We start from the raw sequence: 21,342 nt of genomic DNA on the forward strand, positions 1-21,342 counted from the left end.
AGATGGACCTTTGTCACACAAGATTATTAATGCCAATAATCTCTCTTCTGTGCCTCATGGAATCCTAACTGATCACCAATACGTAGATGAAAGGCTTGTGGGAAGCCCTAGAAGGGCTAGGGCTGTGGCTTCCCCAGCTCTCAGGGCTTCCAGCAAAATATAAGGACCATGAAATGTGTATGAAGCACCAACTCTCTTCATCCTACCATACCTCTATCTTTACACAGTGTCATGGCAGTCTGTACGACCAAAAATGGAACTGGACTGTCAAGAAAAAGGCTCCCTGCTGTGGTGATAAGATTAATCTGAGAAGCTGTCATTATGAGGTATCCACAATGTAGCCAAGCAAGAAGGGGCAGACGAAAGGTCGTTTAAGTTTTTCATACTCAGTTACACAAAGAAGCCTTCGTTACAGCTGACATATATCATCTTACCATCTCTTCAGGAGGGATAGATGCTGGGTCTCTTACTGACTGAATACTCCTCAGAAACTAGACAGAGAAATAAATCAAGGAAAATAATTCATACATAGGTTTGGTAAACCAATCTCTTACACCAAGTTACAGAAGCAACCAGCAATGAAACAGCAGCAATGAAGCCTTCAAACCAATGCCACATGTTAAATAGACAAATATAAAACCTTGCTAGTTAAAAAATGTAAATACAGTACCTGGCATGGCACGAGGCTTGGTAGAAAACGCAGGTTAGTACCCTTGCCTGTCCCCTCCAGCCGGCATAAGACGCCCTCTGCTGTTCATAGGCATCTCTGCATCTCACTGCCCTATACTAACAATTAGGAATGCATCCTGCATAGTTATTACCCAATAAAAGGCTTTTCTAGCATAGAACAAATCTATCGTTAACCTTCCAACTGAATCAAGTCAATCTGAAGGCTTGCTGCCACATGAGATACAAAAGTGGAGGACCTTATAAGCTAGAGATGACATCCACAGAACAAGGACATTCATTCATGGATTCAAAGAATATTTTTGAAGAGCTTCCATGTCCACTTACGGTCCAAGGAATACAGAAGGACTATGATAAATTCCCTGCCCCCAGCCAAGTGCCCACAACCTAGAATGTAAACTAATAATTTCAGTGACGTGCCAAGTGCCATGGAAGCACAGAAGGAGGGCCTAATTATGTTGGGTAGGGAATACCCAGGGGAGGGCTTCACAAAGAGACTTTGCTAGATCTTAGAGTTTAGCTTCACCTTATACATTCCAGAGAGCCCAGGGGAAGACGGGTCTCCCAGCAACAGAATGGCACACAAAGAAGAAGAGCAGGAGGACCCCAAATCCAAAAACACAGCAGAGCTGCCTGGAACAGGGTGGGACCAGACTGCAGCTTGGTAACCAGATGAAGTATGGTAGGCTCAAGGGAGGCCAGGGAAGAGACTGTGGAGGGCCTTAGATGCTGTGGTAAAGAACCTGGAACATCAGTCACAGGATGAACTACATGCTGGTCTACTCATTAGATGTACGGTGAATTCTGAGAAGAAAGGGATGGCCTGGGGCAGCAATAATCAGAGGAGCGTCTTCATGGTGGAAAAGCCCAGGAAGGTGCACATTCAGCATGGCTCACATGTGGGAGCCCCACAAGAGAACAGGGGAAAGCAGCCTGAGTCGGTAAGTCAGTGAGCCACCATGTCAGGGGGGTTGCCACAATGGGACTGGTTGTGGTTTTTTGTTTGTTTTTTAGAGAGACCAGGTCTAGTGGCAACAGCAAAGTGGTGAAAACAAGAAACAAAAGAGACTAAGTGCATCAAGCTAGGAGGGAAATGTGCAGATCCCGGTCAGACAACTAAGAAGCATGGAGGCAGCAACAACACAGCCCTCTGGGAGCATCCTGATTCCAGCTCATAGGACACAATGTACAACTTTGGACAATGTGGATGGTTGTTCAGGAACATTTCGTGAGTACCTATGCATGCCGGGCACTAGTCTAGGCAGAGATGTAAAGATACATGTGCGAGATGTTCACACTCTCAAGAAGCTCAAACACTGGGAAAGAAAACAGACACGTAAAGGTAATTTTAATATTAAACATTAAGTGAAGTCATTAAGGGCAGGGTACTACAGGAACAGCAGGAGGAACACTGAATTAAAAAGTTGACTGAGCCATTTTACCTCTCAGTCTCAAGTGCCTCAGCTGCCAAATGAGGAGACAGGAATAAATGACGGCCAGGGCCCCTCTGAAGAGTAAATCCCTAGTGTTCTGTGAATGTGAGCACTGACAAAAAAGTCAAGTTTCCAAGTCTATGATCACCCTACCACTGAAGGAAAATTGGTTCTAGGTAAGAACCACCTACCACAATGCTCTCAAAGTCGAGGGCCATAGAGGGCCTATCCCGTGGCTCACCTCAGGTGTGGCCTGCAGAACTTTACACACGGTTTCCATTCCTCCCAGCTTCCAATGCCCATCTTCACTCACAAACACAGATGACAAGCACACGTTGTTGTGTGTTAGGTGTCCCTAGAAAAAACAACAGGAAGAGGCTGCCACTAGAATTTTTGAAGTAGGAGTTTTAAAAAACTAAATACTGGGGCGCCTGGATGGCTCCATTGGTGAAGCGTCTGCCTTCGGCTCAGGTTATGATCCCGGGGTCCTAGGATGGAGCCCTGAGTTGGGCTCCCTGCTCAGTGGGAAGCCTGTTTCTCTCTCTGCCTCTGACTCTCCCTCTGCTCATGCTCTCTCAAATAAATAAAATATTTTTAAAAATAAATTAAATTAAAAACTAAATACTGAACATCAAAAAAAGATATGACAAGTTGCCCTAGTTGTGGCATAATGAATCAAGGTACAAATGTCAGGAATGACAGGCTGAACAAGCCTGCTTCAGCATCATGAGGCTAAAGTACAGGAAAGTGCACTGGAAAGGCTTTTCCTTTGCTCAAATCACTGGTTCTATGGGTGTCAGGAGAACTGAAAGTTCCTTCAACTGACTTAAAATCCACATCGTTTGCTTCCATCCTTCAAAGATAAAAGCTTATCTTTGCTTCCATAGGTTATTGTATTACTTTTCTCCTCTAAATTCTTTCTCACCTATATTCTATCATGAACTCAGAACCACTTTACCTGAAATCTTGTAGGCATTAAAAAACTGCCCAAAGAAGAGGAAAATGGAATGGTAAGGACCACCAGAAATACCCTACAGACCCAGGAGTGCTAAAATTTAAAACTATAAAAAATAATATAGTCAAATAAATAAGAAGGAAGAAGAAAATGAGAACAAGATTGGAGCATATGTTTTTTTTCCCAAACTAGAAATCATTTCAGTACACAGGTACATCTTAAATATAGTATTCACTAGATCAAGTATGTACATATTTTGATATGAAACACCCCAAGACATATATATTCTAAAGGAAGGTTCAGAATATGTTTGGTATTTTTACATTTGAGAAAAAACAAGAATAAGTATATGCATATCTGGTTTCTATGCACACTGACATCTCTGGATGAATACACTGATCACCACGGTTGCCTCTGGAGAGAGGTAAGGTGCTGGATTCAGGATGGGAGGGCTTATTCTTCCTTATATGCACTCCCACACTATTCAAACTTTCTACCATGTGCATGTACTGTCTCCAACAAAGAAAAATGCCTCCACGTGAATCTTAAACATACTTTTAAGAGACAATAAATCCAAACTGATATTTGGAATCTGTCTCCCATTAATAGAAAAAGTTAAAAAAAATACACCGAGATGAGTCAAATGGAAATGTTTCTAACTTGTGACTAGTAATTTTAAATCTTGGAGGACTGCCAAAGGCCGTAGTACTTCAGAATATAAATCCTATCAAGAAATAGCACAATAATACTGTCAAGAATAGACCAGAAGTAAACAAAGGCACTATACCCTCATCCCCTTAAGAGCAAATCTGACCACAGTGTTAAGAGACTGACTCTGGGGGTGCCTGGGTGGCTCAGTTGGTTAAGTGTCTGCCTTCAGCTAAGGGGATTGAGTCCAGCATCAGGCTCCCTGCTCAGTGGGAAGTCTGCTTCTCCCTCTCCTTTTGCCCCTCCCCCCATTCATGCTTGCTCTGTCTCTAATAAATAAATAACTTTTTTTGGTAAAGATGGATGATTTATTTATTTATTCATTCATTCATTCATTAATTCATGAGAGAGACAGAGAGAAGCAGAGACATAGGAGAGGGAGAAGCAGCTCCCTGTGGGGACCCCGACGCATCCCAGGACCCTGGGATCACGACCTGATCCAAAGGCAGACGCTCAACCACTGAGCCACCCAGGTGCGACAATAACCTTGAAAAAAAAAAAAAAAAGGCTGTCTCTCAATAGCACCGCCTACTTGAATAAGAAGGAGTGTGTAGGGGATCCCTGGGTGGCTCAGCGGTTTTGCGCCTGCCTTGGCCCAGGGCGCGATCCTGGAATCCCAGGATCGAGTCCCGTGTCAGGCTCCCTGCGTGGAGCCTGCTTCTCCCTCTGCCTGTGTCTCTGCCTCTCTCTCTCTCTCTCTATGTCTATCATTAATAAATAAAAATAAAAAAAGAAAAAAGAAGGAGTGTGTAAAACTCTGCCTTTTTCTAAGAAATAGTCTTTTCTTCCTCCAAAATCTAAAATGTAACAAAATTCTGGGAACCAAACAGGAATATGGTCCATAGCAACACTAATGTTAATTAAGCCTTTATATTTTGTCTTAAGAACAGTAACATCAGATGCAGGTATTTTTACGTAAAGACTTACCCTAGAGTGAGACAACAGTAAACTGAAATAAAGCTCTATAGAAAAATGCCCACTGTCGGAGAACCCTTGCCCATTCCACAAACTGCCTCTCTGGAACACTTCTTGTGCTTTCCAAAAAAGCTTCCCCTCCAGAAGCTTTCAAAGAAGAATAGTAATATATGATTTCTATACCTCCCATTACTTAAAAGCACTACCACACACATCAGCCCTCTGGGCTACATCAAAGCCTATGAGACAGATTCTGTCCAGGTTACTTACTCTGTCATGAAGGAAGGTAAGAGCCAGCAATATGTCATAGATCCCGGCACAGACCTCTGCAGAAGACAGCATTTCTAAAGCCACTTCCAGAGGCTGCACTCGCTCAGTGACAAGATGAATCCCATCTGCTTCCACAGTGCAAGATAAAAATCTTAGCAAACAAGGGTGACGAAGTGTCTTCAAATGCTTTAAAAATACAAACAGAAGGGTTGATAAAGTTAATGACTCAGAACTAGACTAATAGTAGTTTCATATTCACTGTGGTAAGAGTCAGAAAATGTATACTTGCATTCAAGGTCCCTCCAGCTCCCTACCTTCCTCACCTACTCCCCTAAATTTCAAAATAAGGCAAAGGAAAATCTATGACCTGTTCTGATTTCATTCACTTTACCAACATTTACATAATTCTACAGTGACTTCCAGTTCCTTTACCGCAGAGTAAGCCCCCTTAGGAGCCAGGCCTCCCAGTGAGTACTACTATAAATTCTGAACAAAGTACCAAAAACAATAACTTAGAACTTGGCAAAGTAAACAAAATTAGGCAGATTATGCAGGGGAGTCAAAATTAGGAGAAGAGATGTCCATGAGGGTACGTACATGTTGTGTGTTAGGGTTGTCCCGTCTCACAGCTGAGCTCTGAAGGTAGGCCCCACTCTGAGAGAGCCCTTGCCATCTTTCTGGCCAGAAGAATGATAGAAAGCAGCCACACCAAGCCTGAGAATGAAGGTATCGCAGAGGGGAAAGAACTGGAAAGGAGAAGCTCTGGTTATCTGTACACCCACACAGGTCTCAGAGTAACTCCTGAACAAGTGTGGACAAAACAGACCCAAACTAAGGTAGCAAACTCTTGAGAAATGAACTGAGGTTTGAACTATATACAGGAAGGGTAGGAGGAGAGTACTTAGAAAACCTAAAGCCTGAAGCAAAGCAGATCAACTGCCTACTAAATCAAAAACAGTCAATGATCTCTAGAAGATTTTAACAGAGCCAAGAGTCTACAGAACATGGCATTCAAAATGGCCAGGATGCAATCCAAAATGTTTTTACTCAACAAAGAACCATAAAAAGGTGGAAAGCCAACCAGCAAATATCAATCCCAAGATGGACCAGATATTAGAATTATTAGAAAGAATTTAAAGCAGCTTAACCATTATATTATGGCCATTCTTCCCTAGAGGTGAAGGAAAACAATTATGAAATAAATGGGAAGAAGTCCTCAGGGATAAAAAAATGTTATTTAAAATAAGTGGAAGTTTTAGGAAGGAAAAATAAAATATCAGAAAATAATCCAATGAATAGACTCAACAATAGAATGAAGATGGTAGAGGCAAGAGTCCGTGAACCTGGCTATGTGAGCTAATCTGAAGAAAAAGAGAGAAAGTTCTTCTTTTTTTTTCCCCCATGATCACAGCATCAAGAACTTGTGTGACAAAAACTGAAGTCTAACATGTAACTGGAGTTCCAAAAGAGAAGAAAGGAGCTAGGATATAAAAAAATGTAATGGTTCAGAACTTTTCAAATTCAGCCAAATACTTAAGTTTACAGATTTAAGAAGTTCTGTGATCAGTGAACAGGATAAATAAAAGAATATCACATCTATACACATTATCATCAGATTGGAAAAAAATCATATAAAAATCTCAGAGGCAGCTAGAGGAAAAAAAATTATAGTATGTAAATGGTACTGACAATTTGGATGATGGAAATTTCTCAACAGAAAACACAGAGGCTGTGATGCCTGGGTAGCTTGGTAGGTTGAGCATCTGCCTTCAGCTCAGGTCATGATACCCCAGTCCTGGGGATCCAGTCCCATGTCAGGCTTCCTGTTCAGTGGGGAGCCTGTTTTTCCCTCTACTCCCCACTCACACTCTCTCACTTGATCGGTCTCTTTCTCTCAAATAAGTAAATAAAATCTTTGGGAAAAAAAAAAAAAAAGAAAGAACACAGAGGCCAAGAGACAAAGAGGAATACCTTTAAAGCACAGACAGAAAAAAACAGTATCAACCCTGAATTACCTACCCTGAATTTATCCTTCGGGAAAAAAATCAAAATAAGGGCATTTTTGATCATGGAAATGATAAAAAGTTTTTTTTTTTTTTTAAGATTTTATTTATTTATTCATGAGACACACACAGAGAGAGGCAGGGACATAGGCAAAGGGAAGAGCAGGCTCCTGGCAGGGAGCCCAATGTGGGACTCAATCCCAAGACCCTGAGATCACAACCTAAGCCAAAGGCAGACGCTCAACCACTGAGCCACCCAGGCATCCCAATCATAAAAAGTTACTGCCAGAAGACCTGTTCTATAAAAAATGCTAACGGAAGTTCTTCAAGCTGAAGAGGAAATGATGCCAAAGGGACATGTGGATCTCGAAAATGAAGGAAGAGCATCAGAAATGGCAAGTATCAGAATCAATCTGAAGGCTACATTTTAGCTCTTATTTAAAATTTGTATGACTATTTAAAGCAGACACCTTAACACTACTGAGTGAGGTTTTCAATGTGTCTGATGTACTGGTGACCCTTGAACAACATAGGTTTAAACTGCCAGAACCCACTTAAATGTGGATTTTTCAATAAATACTGTATAGTACTATAAGTGGATTTTCCTTATAACTTAATTACAGTTTCTTTACCCTACCTTATTATAAAAATACAGTATATAATACATATCACACAGGAAATACATGTTAATCGACTATTTATGTTATCAGCAAGTCTTCCAGTTAACAGTAGGTTATTAGTAGTTAAGTTTTGGGGGAGTTAAAACTTACATGCAAATTTTCGACTGTGCAGGGAATTAGAACCTCTAACCCCAGTGTTGTTCAAAGGTTAACCGTATATCTGTATATGTATACAGCTGACATGTAGGTAACAAAAGGACAGTAGGGTTGTGGGCTAGAGATATCTATATGATTCCAAGGGCTCTACATTTTATGTGACTGGTACAATACTAACCACAGGTAGATGATTAAGAGCTAGGTATTAAACTGAAATCCACAGCACAACCATTAAAAAAACATAAAGAAATATAGCTGAAAAATCAAGATAAAATGGAATACTAAAAGCTATTTAAATAAACCAAAAAAAAAAAAAAAAAAGAAAGAAAGAAAGAAAGAAAGAAAAGAAAAGAGGAACAGAAGGACAAAATCCAAAAGGGGGCAAATAGAAAACAAATAATGAATAATAAAATTCAACATTAATAATTATATGAAATGTTAATAATCTAAACGTTCCAATTAAGAGCAGATAAAAGAGAAAGACCCAAAAATATGCTGCCTATGAGACTTTCTTTAAAAAGACAGACATAGGTAAATGGATAGAAAAGAATACACCATTAAGACAATAAGCATAAGAGGCCTAGAGTGGATATATTCTTATCAGAGAAAATATACTTCAAGACAGAGTACTGGGGATCCCTGGGTGGCTCAGTGGTTTAGCGCCTGCCTTCAGCCCAGGGTGTGATCCCGGAGTCCCAGGATGGAGTCCAAGAATCAGGCTCCCTGAATGGAGCCTGCTTCTCCCTCTGCCTGTGTCTCTGCCTGCTTCTCTCTCTCTCTGTCTCTCATGAATAAATAAGATCTTTAAAAAAAAAAACTGTTATCATTTTATTAATCTAGAAAAGCTGGCATGAAACATTTTTGTTCACACACTTCACACCAGTAGAAACATTAGATAAGTAGCTCATATATGTATATACAATATACACTTCATTTACATATATAAACAACAAATAACATAAAATACACACAAAATACAATGTACCAAAAGATGAAAAGTAAATTTAAACATTCTTATTTTTCTCCCCCAAACTGCAATGAATCATGTTGCACAATCCCGAAGTTATGGACGTCCCACTTCAGAAATTCCTGACATGTAGTGCTCCCCCGCCCCACACCTCTTCCCATCATCCTGTTCTCTTAGCAGACACAGAGTATGCAAAGGTGGATGACAAACATGTGATAATTCTGACTATGAGAGGTTCAAGCTGCAGGGTTTCTTTCTTCCCTGCCTGGTTTTGTAACAGCCCTATCAGATGCAGACTTTCCAATCTCTACCTATGCTGCATATTGTGAAAAACCTGACCTGAGTAACTCAGATCAATAGTCCACAATTCCCAACCCAGGTGGTAGTAATAACTGTATCATTTATTTACAACCAAAATGAAAATTCTAGAATGATGGTTTTCCTTACAAATCACCCAGTTTTTCTAAAAGAAATTACATGGCCTCAAATCTTTAGGGTCTGCCCTGAACAATCCTCCAGACACTGAGGCAGCCTTGTAAACCCATCACTGAACCCGGAGGAGACCAATGGGAGTTTTCACTTGAGAAAACCCCTCAACACACATCAGGTTTCATTTTCACACACAAGCACTCAGGATGGAACATTCCAAAATACCTTCTTGAAAGACTATGAGATCGTGTAGGAGCCCGTAACACAGCACTGGTACAAGTTCTTTATCAGTCACTTCAAACCCATCTCTTAGGTAAGATCATAGCAGAGTCTTCTGAGGAGATGGATTTGTCTGGTTTCTTTTCTTTTCATATAATAACCTCAAAGTTAGACAACTGTAGGAATAGCTCCAATAGGATTTTTTGTTTGTTCTTAAGAAGAAAGCTGTTACTGTTCCCTGGGTTATTCTAATAAAAAATAAATAAGAAAATTCTTTAGCGGGGTACCTAGGTGGCTCAGTCAGTTAAGCGTCTCCCTTTGGCTCAGAACATCATCTCAGGGTCCTGGGATCAATCCCATGTTAGGTTCCCTGCTCAACAAGGGCCTGCTTCTCCCTATCCCCTGCTCTGCTCGTTCTCTCTCTTGCTATCTCTAATAAATAAACAAAATATTTTTTAAAAAACATAAAAGGATATTTAAAAAAATTCTTCAGCAATTATGAAATATTGATTTATAATATGCCTTTAAAATAATCCATACAGGGGATCCCTGGGTGGCTCAGCGGTTTGGCGCCTGCCTTTGGCCCAGGGCGCGATCCTGGAGTCCTGGGATCGAGTCCCGCGTCGGGCTCCCGGCATGGGGCCTGCTTCTCCCTCCTCCTGTGTCTCTGCCTCTCTCTCACTATCATAAATAAATAAATAAATAAATAAATCTTAAAAAAAAAAAAATCCATACATATGCGTATAAATACAGCAAAGACCCAGAGGAGTGGAATCACAAGTTGTGCCAGTGAGCTGGTTGAATGACTATGGTTAGGTAAGTGGAGAGAACTTCTTACAAGTGTCTTCTGAGCTACAGTTTCTGAGTAAAATTATACAGCCTCTTTCCTATTTTTGCATTTTAAGAATCATTTCAAATTATCTGCAAAACAAAAATTAAATACTTTTTAACTTCACTTTTTCCTGTTCAGGAAAAAAATGATTCATTCAGCTTTTATTTCTTAGGGCTGTAATTATTTTCCTTTGGCTTTATGTACCTTCTTCTACTAATACTCAGGGCAGACTAGTAAATCAGGGAGAAATACTCCCTGGTTGAGTACTGGCATGGAAATACAGTGTCAGTAAATTTTACCTGATAAATAAATGAAGTAATTAATTTCATTCTGCTTATGTTTTAATTCTACATTCTCAGTAAAATCCTTGGTTCACAGTGACTTGTTTAATGAAGGAAGAAAGTAATGACTCATCCTATGACTCGGAACGGCATTTAACTTAGCAAGAGCCTCATTTGTTGCTCCCCTTCAACACATACATGATATTTTGCATAAATTTTGCATAAAGATTCACAGGAAAGTTAGCAATTAATCACATAGAAACATTTCTTGATTCAAGCTTCTGTTGCTCCAAAGAACCAAAGGAGCTACAAGATTGCACCTGCTAAGTGTAACTAGGAGATTTTCTCAATGAACATCAACCAAAAAGAGATCAATGATTTGTTCTGGTGGAGAGAAGGGACTTTGTGGAAGGACTGCCTTCAAGGTACACCCATACACTGCTCCAGTGCTGGCCTTTGAAAGAGGATTCTGAGTAAGGACCTCTCTCATTAAAAATGAGTAGCACTGGATAATCTGTCAAGATTTATACTTATCTATGCCCACACAGAGATGTGACGTGTGAAAGCCAAGTCTGGAATATAAACTACTTCTACTTTTCAGGAATGGGTTATGACCCAGCTCTCCAGAGAATTCATTCAAGCTCCAGGGATGTAACTTTTCATTCCCATTCTACTTTGGTTTGTGATTTCTCTTTGAGAACTACACAACATAGTAGTTATTTAGCTCAAATGCACCCTCAAGTTTTCAGACTGGAAGCCAGCCATAATTTCACTCTTTTGAAGAAATAAAACAAAATAACCAAGATGCCTACACTACAGAGCATGAGTTTTCAGGGAGAAATATTCTTCTTTCTTCCCCTAAAATGTAAATGTGAGACAATGATGGAAGTACATCATCTTTAAATGCCAACTAGAGGTCAGATGAGAGAGACAGAATAACATGCAGGAAGAAAAGGGGATATAGAATCCTGTGTTAGAGAGCTTGCATCCGAGGTGCTAATGCTGATGAAATACCCAGGTAGAGATATTCCATGGGCAAGTGAGACTGCAGATCTGAAACTTGGACAAGAGGTTTTAGCAGATACTTCATTGGGGGTGGAAGGCCAGATGGTTTTAAGCACTAGAGGGGAGAGGAGGAGAGGGTGAGCTCTGAAAACTGAGGTGGGGGCTGGAAAAGGGTTGCACCATCTGGAGGGCTCACCACACCTGAGGGATGGGGGCACTTCTGAAGTTCTGAGTGGATCATGCTCAGGAGTCTTGCAAGAGGACGAGAGTTTGATTACAAGGGAAAGGAATTTTTTTTTTTTTTTTTAAAGCTGACGACGTAAGGAAGTTGATTTACTGGAAGAAGAGTTGTAAATAGCATAGAAAAGGGCTAAGGGGCAGGAACAAAGAGAACCTGTCAATATAAGGAAGAGTGGCAAAGCATTCACCAAGTGCAACACAATCATCTCTTCTACTTCTCTCTCATGACCACTCTCAAAAATGCTGACCAACCCTTCCAGAAAGCAGCTTGAATCCATCAGGAAGAAGAATGTATGTCTCCCAAGGCATGCGCACAGCATTCATGTATGTATTCCTGGAGTCAGTGGGCTGCCTTGGTGGTGTGAAGACAGTTAGGAGTCAGTCTAGGAGTCTGTCCCTACCATGAGGCCCCAACAAAGCATTCAGATTACAGCAAACCAGCGTAACCAAATTCTGACGTAGCAGTTACCATTCTTTATTGATTATTCGTTAGAAATGAGTCATAACCACCAATGAGAAAATTATACTATTATAGCTAATGAATTCAAGATACAATGAGAAGATCTAAAGGACTTAAAGAATATCTAATATTGCTTTGTAGCCAAAGGTTATACCTGCGCTTCATCTTATTCCAGAGGTCACAGTACAGTGTGACTGTTGTTTTTTATTTATAACACAAGAGGAAGAACACATAAGTGACTTCACAAAATTTACAAGGAAAACACTGTATATCTTCTTGAAGTGGTTGAAGTGGTTACTAAAACTATCACAGGTAGGACTGGGAGCCTGAACCCTAGACAAAGTGACATGAGCAGACTATATTGTTTTAATATTTCAGGTATCTAGGAAAATCAACGTCCTCAAACCTGATGTAATGAGATACATTTTTTTCCAAGTACTGTGGCCTAAATTGGGATTCCTTATCATTTTGTTGCTATTTCAAATTCCTCAGATTCATGTGTCAAAGCCACAAGATGGCCTGCAGAACATAAGAGACAAGTATGAACTACTGGAAAAGATGCAGCCATGGTTTAGAAAAGTGTATACTTAGGGAGGAAAATATCTTCCCTCTCAAGCTCTGAAATTTCCATAGCCCAGAAGTCTCAAACACTGACAGTGGATCTTTTTTTTCCTTTAAAAACATTATGATCTGGGGGTGCCTGGGTGGCTCAGTTGGTTGAACATCTGACTCTTGATCACAGCTTAGATCTTGATCTCAGGGTCATGAGCTCAAGCCTGTGTTGGACTCCATGCTGGGCATGGAGCCATTTTAAAAAAACAAAACAAAACAAAAATTTATGATCTGAGTTGTTCAACTTTCTTGGTCTCATGAAAAAAAAAAAAAGATGATAAATCTCTAGTATTATAGTCATCCTAATCACCCTAATTTTTTACTTAAAAAATGTGCAATCGGGGATCCCTGGGTGGCTCAGCGGTTTTGCGCCTGCCTTTGACCCAGGGCGCGATCCTGGAGTCCCGGGATCGAGTCCCGCGTCGGGCTCCTGGCATGGAGCCTGCTTTTCCCTCTGCCTGTGTCTCTGCCTCTCTCTCTCTGTGTCTATTATAAATAAATAAATAAATAAATAAATAAATAAATAAATAAATCTTAAAAAAATGCAATCTCATTAGATGAAAATAGCAGGAAGTATGTCAGATATGAACTGCATATTAGAATACGACAGTGAAGAAAGGCATTTTATCTTTTGCAAAATCACAATAAAAAATATTAACAGTTCCTACATGGGATGGAAAAGACAAAAACATGGTCTTACCAAAAAGCGAAATTTTTTAGCAATAAAACAGCCAGCTCTACTTTCTACCACAATTAATAGAAAATGCATCCCAAGGAGAACATTTTCCCTACGCGCCATCTTTTAACTGTTAACTTCATGCCTGATCAAAGACATAACATCAAATAATGAACTGATGTGACAAATAAAATGCCAAAATTCCATTACTGATATATATACTAAAACCCTTTATAATCATTAAAAAAAGGTAAAAGCCATTTAAACAGACCTATGAAGCAGATATGAAATAGAGATCAATGTCTAAGTTACTGCTAGCATGATGGGACTCAAAGATCACAACTCTAACAAAATAAAGCTGTAAGTCAATCTGAAATTAGTATGCCTGCCATTAACACAGAACAGCCACAACTCTACTTCCTGAAGATAATCTGAATGGCTCAATATCCAAGGAAATGGCTAGCTATCCAAGGAACCACCAATGAATGCCTTTTTTTTTTCTCCAATTCAATATGACATTTAGGGTTGTTTTACTGAATTATATTCTGAGGTGCAATCATGTTTTCTGATAAGAGGCTGGGATCCCCTGATGGTCCCCTTCAGGAGCAGTGGCCTGAAGGTGTGAGCGAGCCAGGAGGACTTCTTCCCTGAAGAGGAAATTGATCTGACTAAGGCCTCTAAGCAAAAACCAGAGCTCAGGCCCAGTGTTCTTTCAGGGGCATCCAACCCAACATTCTAGCTCAAATCTTTCTGAGGACCTCACAATACCTCAGGAAAAGAAAAAAAAAAAAAACAACAACAACAGTAGTTACAATTTCTAAAGTATTTTTCTCTAGGTCCATCATCAATATACTAATGGTGACCACAGCGTTACATATAGAGAAGTTGAATCACTGTGTTGGACACCTGAACCTAATGTAACATGGTGTATCAACTACACTCAAATTTAAGAATTAAAACATAAAAATTAAATGTTAAACATTAAAATAGAAAAAGTAAAAAGTTAAAAATTAAAATCAAAATAATAAATTTTAAAAATTAAAAAATATACTTACCAAACTGTCAATACTTACAGATTTTTGCTAAGCTAGATTAACTTCCTTTACCTCATATTAGCCATATTAATTACCTTCCAAACTTTCTCACTAAAAAATATGATAAAAGTTATCACACCGAGTTTTATGAAGCTTTTGGGTTATATCTGTGGTATTTGACATGTCAATGCCAGTTGGGAGATTTTCCTATGAAGTAAGGACAACTATGTTCTTAAAGGATATGAATAAAAACACTATACCTTATGGTCTATTTCCTTTGACCTTTAGTAATTTCAAAGTCATACTTTTTAACAGAAAACAAGATGGGGGCAACCCGGGTGGCTCAGTGGTTTAGCACTGCCTTCAGCCCAGGGTGTGATCCTGGAGACCTGGGATCGAGTCCCGCATCAGGCTCCCTGCGCGGAACCTGCTTCTCCCTCTGCCTGTGTCTCTGCCTCTCTCCCCTCTCTCTCTCTCTCTCTGTGTTTCTCATGAATAAATAAATAAAATCTTTAAAAAACAAAGACAAAAAAACGAGACGGTATAAAGTACTATGAAGTTGTCACCTATCACGGTACCTTGGCAGCTTTGTTAACTTTGTCTTCGTTTTCTCTCTTATACACAAAAACGGAAGCACATTTGCCATCTTGCAGTACAGCGGGATAAACGGCAAGTCCAGAGGGTAAGGTGAAAGGTGGCTCCTTCAGCGTATAGCTCTTCAAGGCACTGCTCTCTGATCCCATCCCTTATGCGGTGAGGCAGTGCTGCAGCTCCTCTGCAAGCCAAGCTGAGCTGAAAGAAAACAGAAAACATTGGCAAACAGAAGTCTCTATCTGCAACACCCACTGGAGCTCTACAAGGACCCAACCCAGCCACTCAGACCCACTTGTTTCTTTGATCCTCATCAACTAGGCCATCTGACAATGAAAATGGCAAATGCTCAGCAAGTTAGCAGCAATTGTTGTCAAGTTAACAACCATCTGCTCTAGAGAAAATGCACTGAACCGGGTAGAGGCAGTTACTGCCCTTCCCCAACACTGCAGCCCAAAGGAGACCTTCCCGAGTGTGAGGGCAAACAGAACCAGAATAAGATCCCTGCCTAACAGGGAAGTGTTGCAAAATCTGATTATTCATCAGTGAGAAAATTTCTGTATGTTCTACAAGAACTTAAAATTATAAAAAAAGAACATTACAACCTAGAGTATTTCTAACAATGATTAGAAACATGTTAACAAATGGAGAGTTCATACAGGCCAAGCAAAGCACTGCAACACCAGTCTGACAGTGGGAAAGGAAAGAGACAAGTCACTGAACACCAGGTAAAGGAAATGTAACAAAGAGAGTGCCCTCCGTGCTCTTCCTGGTCAGGCTGAGTAAAAAGGGGAGTGCAAAACTGTGCAAAACATCATCCCAAGTGCTAAAAAACCCCACACATACACGAAATTCTCGAAAATGCTAACTACCCTATAATGACAGAAGATAAATCAGTGGTTGCCTGGGGTGGGGGCTCAGGGTAAGGGGCCCGTGGGAGAAGAGAGGATTGTGATGGGGAGGGGGAGGTATAAGGAAACTTTAGGGGGAACTGATACATTTGTTATCTTGATTATGGTGAAGGGAGATTACAAATACCAAAACTCATCAAACTGTACACTTTAAAACTTGTTCTGTTTATTCTATGTCAATCATACCTCAATAACACTATTTCAAAAACAAATACACATTATATATCTATGTCTACATATATGCATGTATCTACCTATTTATATACATAGAGACACACACACAGAAAGACTTGAAAAAATATGCTCAAGTAAGTATTAACAGAGATTTGTGGTGGGTGTCGGATCACGGGTAATTCACAGGCTGGCAGACAGACACACATGTGCCAAGTCTTCTACAATAAAAACACCTTTTTCTCTGCAATGGGGAGACACATTCCCACAGTTATACCAGGACTGCAGGGTAGTCCTGCAGAGTCAGGAGAGCAGCACAGGTCCTACCACGTGTGACAGGCACCTACCGAGAAGGCTTGCACTCGGAGGGAGTGGCCTTCACCAAAGCTCCAATCAGGACTGCAACTCCAGAGCCACCAGATCATGCATTTCACCATAAAGATCCAAGAGCCTGAATATTTATGTGAAATTTCCATTTTTTTCAATGTCAGTTCAAATGTTTTTAGAACCTGTATAGGCCAAACTACGTATGTTTGAAAAGTTTGGGTCAGTCTGCAGTTCTGGCTTTACCATGATGTAAAAAATAAAACATAAAAGAGAGTTCTTACTAACTCTGGCGATGCCGCAAGAAGTTGCTAGTTCAAAATAACATGGCCGAAAATGCTACATAGAGCTTTAAAATTTTCAGTTAAGGAAGTCCATCCTTTGAATAAATATACACCTAATAATCATCACAGACCCACTACTTAGATTCTTTTTCCACTTTAGTGAAGTCCCACATGACACTTTGTGTTACCAAAGTATGAAATGCTGCTCAAGACACATACCTAACACAGAGAATCCCCAGCGCCTACAGACCCCCACACATCACTGTATAAGGAAGACAGCACATGTGAGGGCTAAAGCTATCTAAAAATGAGACTGTTCAAAATCCAAGAATATTTCCGAGGATAAGAACTAAGTCATCTTTGCAACAAATCCACTGAGCTCCTGTATGCTTTGCAATTTATCTTAAGAACAGTGGGGAAAAAAAAAACACATCGTATTAAAAATGCCAAGTATCTCAACCATATGTCCCAATCTCTACTAGGACCACAAATAAATAAAATTAGTGTTAACGTAGGCGCACAGAGAAAAGTGACTATTGTTAACTCCCCTGTTGTGGAGATGGTGTGGCCCCTGCCCACATGTGACGATCTCACTGCTAAACAGTGAGGGGTCATGTTCAGTACTTGGGTCTTGCTCCTCTGGTGCACAGTGAATGGGTCAAGTGCCTCTTCTGGGCCAAAGGACAGTCAATTCACACGTCAGCCATGTCTACGACCCACGGCCTGGATGAAAAGCTAAAATGGCCAGATCTTTGCCTGCCTCAGGAATCTGAATGAACATGCGATATTTCCATTAGCTAAAGGTAAAAGGATGCCATGAGGTAGAGTCAGGTCTCTGGTGAGCCAAAGCCATGAAGAAGCAGAAACTTGGCAAACACAGAGGAAGGCAGTTGGCAGAAGGAGGAAAAGCAAACACTGGGAGTAGCTTAGTCAGATTTATAGGGACACATTACTACCCTCCATCTTGAGGCTTGGGGAAGCCCAGCTGCAAATCCATTTCCTCCCTGCCTCGTGGACACCCCTATAATCAGGGGTAGCCGGAGGTCGGCCTGAGGTAGCTTGAATGGGTCCACGTTCTTTGAAACCAGTTGCCATTCTGTCAGCAGAAAACTCAACTCTACAACAACTGTCTGAAAAACCAGTCAGACTGGAGGGATTAGTCAGAGAAGGCTTACTTTGAAAAGTACGTATGGGAGGCTAGTCTAACTTCCTTCTCTCTCAGCCACAAAATAACAGCTCTCCAAAATCAACACATGTGAAACTGGCAAGAAAATGAAAATCCTCTTGACAGAAAATCATGGTGTTTGTTTAGTTTTAATATTAGTCCCCAAGGAGATGGTCACCAGGACTGAAGAGTGATGCTCTGGCTGAATGAGTGGCAGTCAGAAGAGGTACAGCGATGGACATTTACTTAGTTATTTATAGACAGCAAAACTCGTCTTTCTGGGAACCCTGGGCTTTTCAACATCTGGACTTACAAAACCTTTACAAGCTTCACGCTGGCAATTTTTCTTCGCAGTGTATATTTAGGGTCTAAGACATGAAGAAATTCAACCTTAAAGAAAAAAAGAAATGTCTCCCTTTCTTGAGAGAAAGGATGCCACTGGACTGTTTTGATAGCATGATCAACCTTGACGCTCCTTCCAGGAGGGCAATGCTCACAGAGTAGTAGGATTACAGGCCGCCTCCAGCACACACTTTATTTGGTGGCGATAAAGAGATGTGCTGTTGATCGCTTTGAAATAAAAAAGTCACAAGAAAAAAAAAAATCAAAACCCACAGAAAGATAGTCTAATACTGTGACCTCAGCATGGATATTTTGCAGAATTTACCATCCCCGCTATGACAAAAATGCTAGATGGGCAGTTTCTGGCTTAAGCCGGCATCAAAGCCTTCTCTTTAGGTCCTGGTTCACCCGTCTTCCTCCACCCTTTTGCTTCCCAGGGAGCACATCGCATTTCCGGGCCACCTGTGGATTATGCAAGGGCTTGTCCAGGTCACCGGGCAACTCATACACTCAAGAAACCCACGTCATCCAAGGAACTCTCTCTTCTTCCTCAAAAATTAATCGAGATGATCTTGGTTTCCAGCTCGCTCTGCTTGGAGGTTCCAAAGCTACTTAAGGGCTCGCATGGTGAGTCCTTAGGACACCCCCCGTGCCGATGGATATTTAGTTATCTGGTGGTAACGTTACTCCCCATCCTTTGCTCTGATCAGTTTCACGCGCGTATTCCCTGGATTGCACTCAGTCCGGCCTTGCCAGCTGGCCAGCAATACACAAGGAAGCCTTTATGGGCCAAAAGAAGTATGATTTCGGCTGGGATCTGAGATGTTACGTGGGTATGCACACCGGTCCTTAAAAACTACCGCAACGCGGATTCCAGAATTCAGGACCACTCGGTATTCTCATGGCTTCCTAAATACACTCCGACAACAAGAAGAGTCTCCTTTTTATATCCTAAAGCAAAAGCACGCTGCAAGGACAGAGGCGGCTGGGCCTCCCCCGGGGCCGGCACTCGCCCTGGAGCGCGAACGCAGGCGGCTCCCCGGCTCCCACCGCACGCTCCGACCCGGGGCCGGCGGGGTCGCACCGCCACCGCGGGGGGGGGGGGGGGGGGAGGGGCGCTCCCGCTCGCTGGCCCCTCCCCCCCTCCACACCTGCCCGCGCGCCCGGCTCCGCGGCAGCAACGCGCCGGCCCGGGGTCGCCCGCAAACAAGCGTCGGGAGGCCGAGCGGAGGCGGAGGGCACAGCTCAACCGGCGGCGGCGCCGCGCCGAGCGCGGACCCGCGAGTGGGGCGCGCGCCCCGCTGCCTGCGCTCCCGGCCCGGCCCCTCCCCCGCGGCCCGGCCCCGCACTGACGGCGGACGCGGCGCAGCGCGCCCGGTTACCTGCGGGAGGGCGGCGGGGGAGGCGGCCGAGGGTCTTGGCTCCGGTCCCCAATTCGCCCCCTGTTGACACCAGCCACCCTCGCCTACCCTGTGAGGCTGTAGCCACTACACCCACAATCTTCGGGGGGTACGCTCCCTCCGACACCATAGAGACGGGCCCGGAAACCGGACAGAACGCCAGCCTCCAGCCCTCCGGCACCACCACGGAGCTGAACCAACCCGGAACCGAGATAGAGCGGCCTCGCGGGTGACTCTCACGCCCGTGCCATCTTGAGTGTGGGCGCCGGTGCCGGTCGCGGCTTCGCTCCCTCCTTCTCGGGGCCCGGGCGGCCCGGGAGAATGTTTCTCCTATTGGCGTTTACGTTGAACATTCAAGTCGGCCTGAATTTTGATCTTTAGGCCTTGAGCCGCGCAGTTTCAATGTGATATCCGCCCGAATCCAAGATGGCCGCCGTCGCCTCGGACAAATCGTGAGGGGGCGGGGCGCAGAAAAGAAGTAGGGAAGCCGGCCGGGGCCTTCGGAGTGACGTCGCTCGCCCCGGCGGCGGCGATTGGTGGCGCTGCGTGGGCCGAAGTCGTGCAGCGGCTGGTGGAGGCGGCGGCGCTGGAGGTGCTTCTGGCTCCGGCCGCTGAGACGGAAGTTTGGAGTTAGGCTTGGTTCAGCAAAGAGTAAATCGCGGGTGCTCCTATTTATAGTACCTGTTATCAATATTAAATGGTGCTTATTTAATAGGACGCTGTGGGAATATACCTAATAGTTTTGAAACGACTAAGTGAACTGCATTTTCCCTGCTCGCATCCCTGCTCGCATCCCTGCTAAATGCTCTGCAGCCTCACCGTTGACAGCTGACCTGAATAATTTGATCATCCCAAACTTTGAGGTTCTTCCTGGTAGCTGAAGAGGTTTAAGATGGATAAGGATTCCACAATTTCTGCATAAGGTTAAGTGGAAGCAAAAAGGTCAGATACATGCCGCTTATTCAGAAACGTATTAAATATGTACTAGGGAGCAGGCTGGATAAGCTTGACCAGCGCTGAGCGTTCTGTTCTGGGTCAGCACTGTCCTTTAGAAATGGACTTCAAGCCCCAAATGTGACTCAGAAAGATTTTTTTTTTTTTAGTAGCCACATTAGAAAACAGTAAAAATGAAGTTAATTTTAATATATTTAAAAAAAAAAATATATATATATATATATATATATATATATATATATTAACACAATCTATCCAGAAGAGTGGCATTTAAACATTCATCCGATATACAAAATGGTTGAGATATTTTACATCTTTTGTACGGTCTTCAAAATGTGATACTTTTTTTTTTTTTTTTTTTTAAGAATTTGAACGCACCGTATCTTCATGCTCGGTAGTCACTTGTGGGTAGTGACTCCCATAGCGGAGAATACCATTCTGGGCAGGGTGGCCACCACCTTGCACTAGAAAGTTGAGAAGCAGAAGTACAGTGCTCCAGAGGCAGGTTTCCGTTATCAGTGTCATCAGCATCTGGCAACCAGAAATCTTCCAGGCCTGTGGCAGAGCCAGCACCATTAGGGACATGGCCTCAACTGGCATCTCCAAAGGCTGAGGCACCTTGAATTTTTAGCCTGTGTTTATTCAGGTGTGGAAAACATTTTCTAAGATTTTTTTTTTTCCTAAGACGTTTTAAACAG

General features: G+C 42.2%; 1 protein-coding gene across 5 annotated transcripts in view; it reads right to left on the minus strand.

The window, feature by feature from the left end:
- Positions 1–20,488, minus strand: part of SCYL3 (SCY1 like pseudokinase 3) — a 44,119-nt gene extending 23,631 nt beyond the window's left edge. Inside the window, exons 1-5 of one of the 5 annotated variants that reach the window (XM_041758308.1) lie at positions 19,673–20,488; positions 15,081–15,294; positions 4,969–5,154; positions 2,362–2,475; positions 435–491 (exon numbers count right to left, since the gene is read on the minus strand). In XM_041758308.1, coding sequence (XP_041614242.1) covers positions 435–491; positions 2,362–2,475; positions 4,969–5,154; positions 15,081–15,245 — 522 coding nt within the window. In that variant the 5' untranslated portion in view covers positions 15,246–15,294; positions 19,673–20,488. Of the gene's footprint in view, positions 1–434; positions 492–2,361; positions 2,476–4,968; positions 5,155–15,080; positions 15,295–17,958; positions 18,772–19,672 lie in introns of those variants that run through there. The other 4 variants (XM_041758287.1, XM_041758277.1, XM_041758294.1 and 1 more) reach the window with 4 other exon arrangements.
- Between the last annotated feature and the right edge of the window lie 854 nt (positions 20,489–21,342).

The sequence above is a fragment of the Vulpes lagopus genome, chromosome 1, assembly GCF_018345385.1.
Source record: "Vulpes lagopus strain Blue_001 chromosome 1, ASM1834538v1, whole genome shotgun sequence".
Lineage (NCBI taxonomy): Eukaryota > Metazoa > Chordata > Mammalia > Carnivora > Canidae > Vulpes > Vulpes lagopus.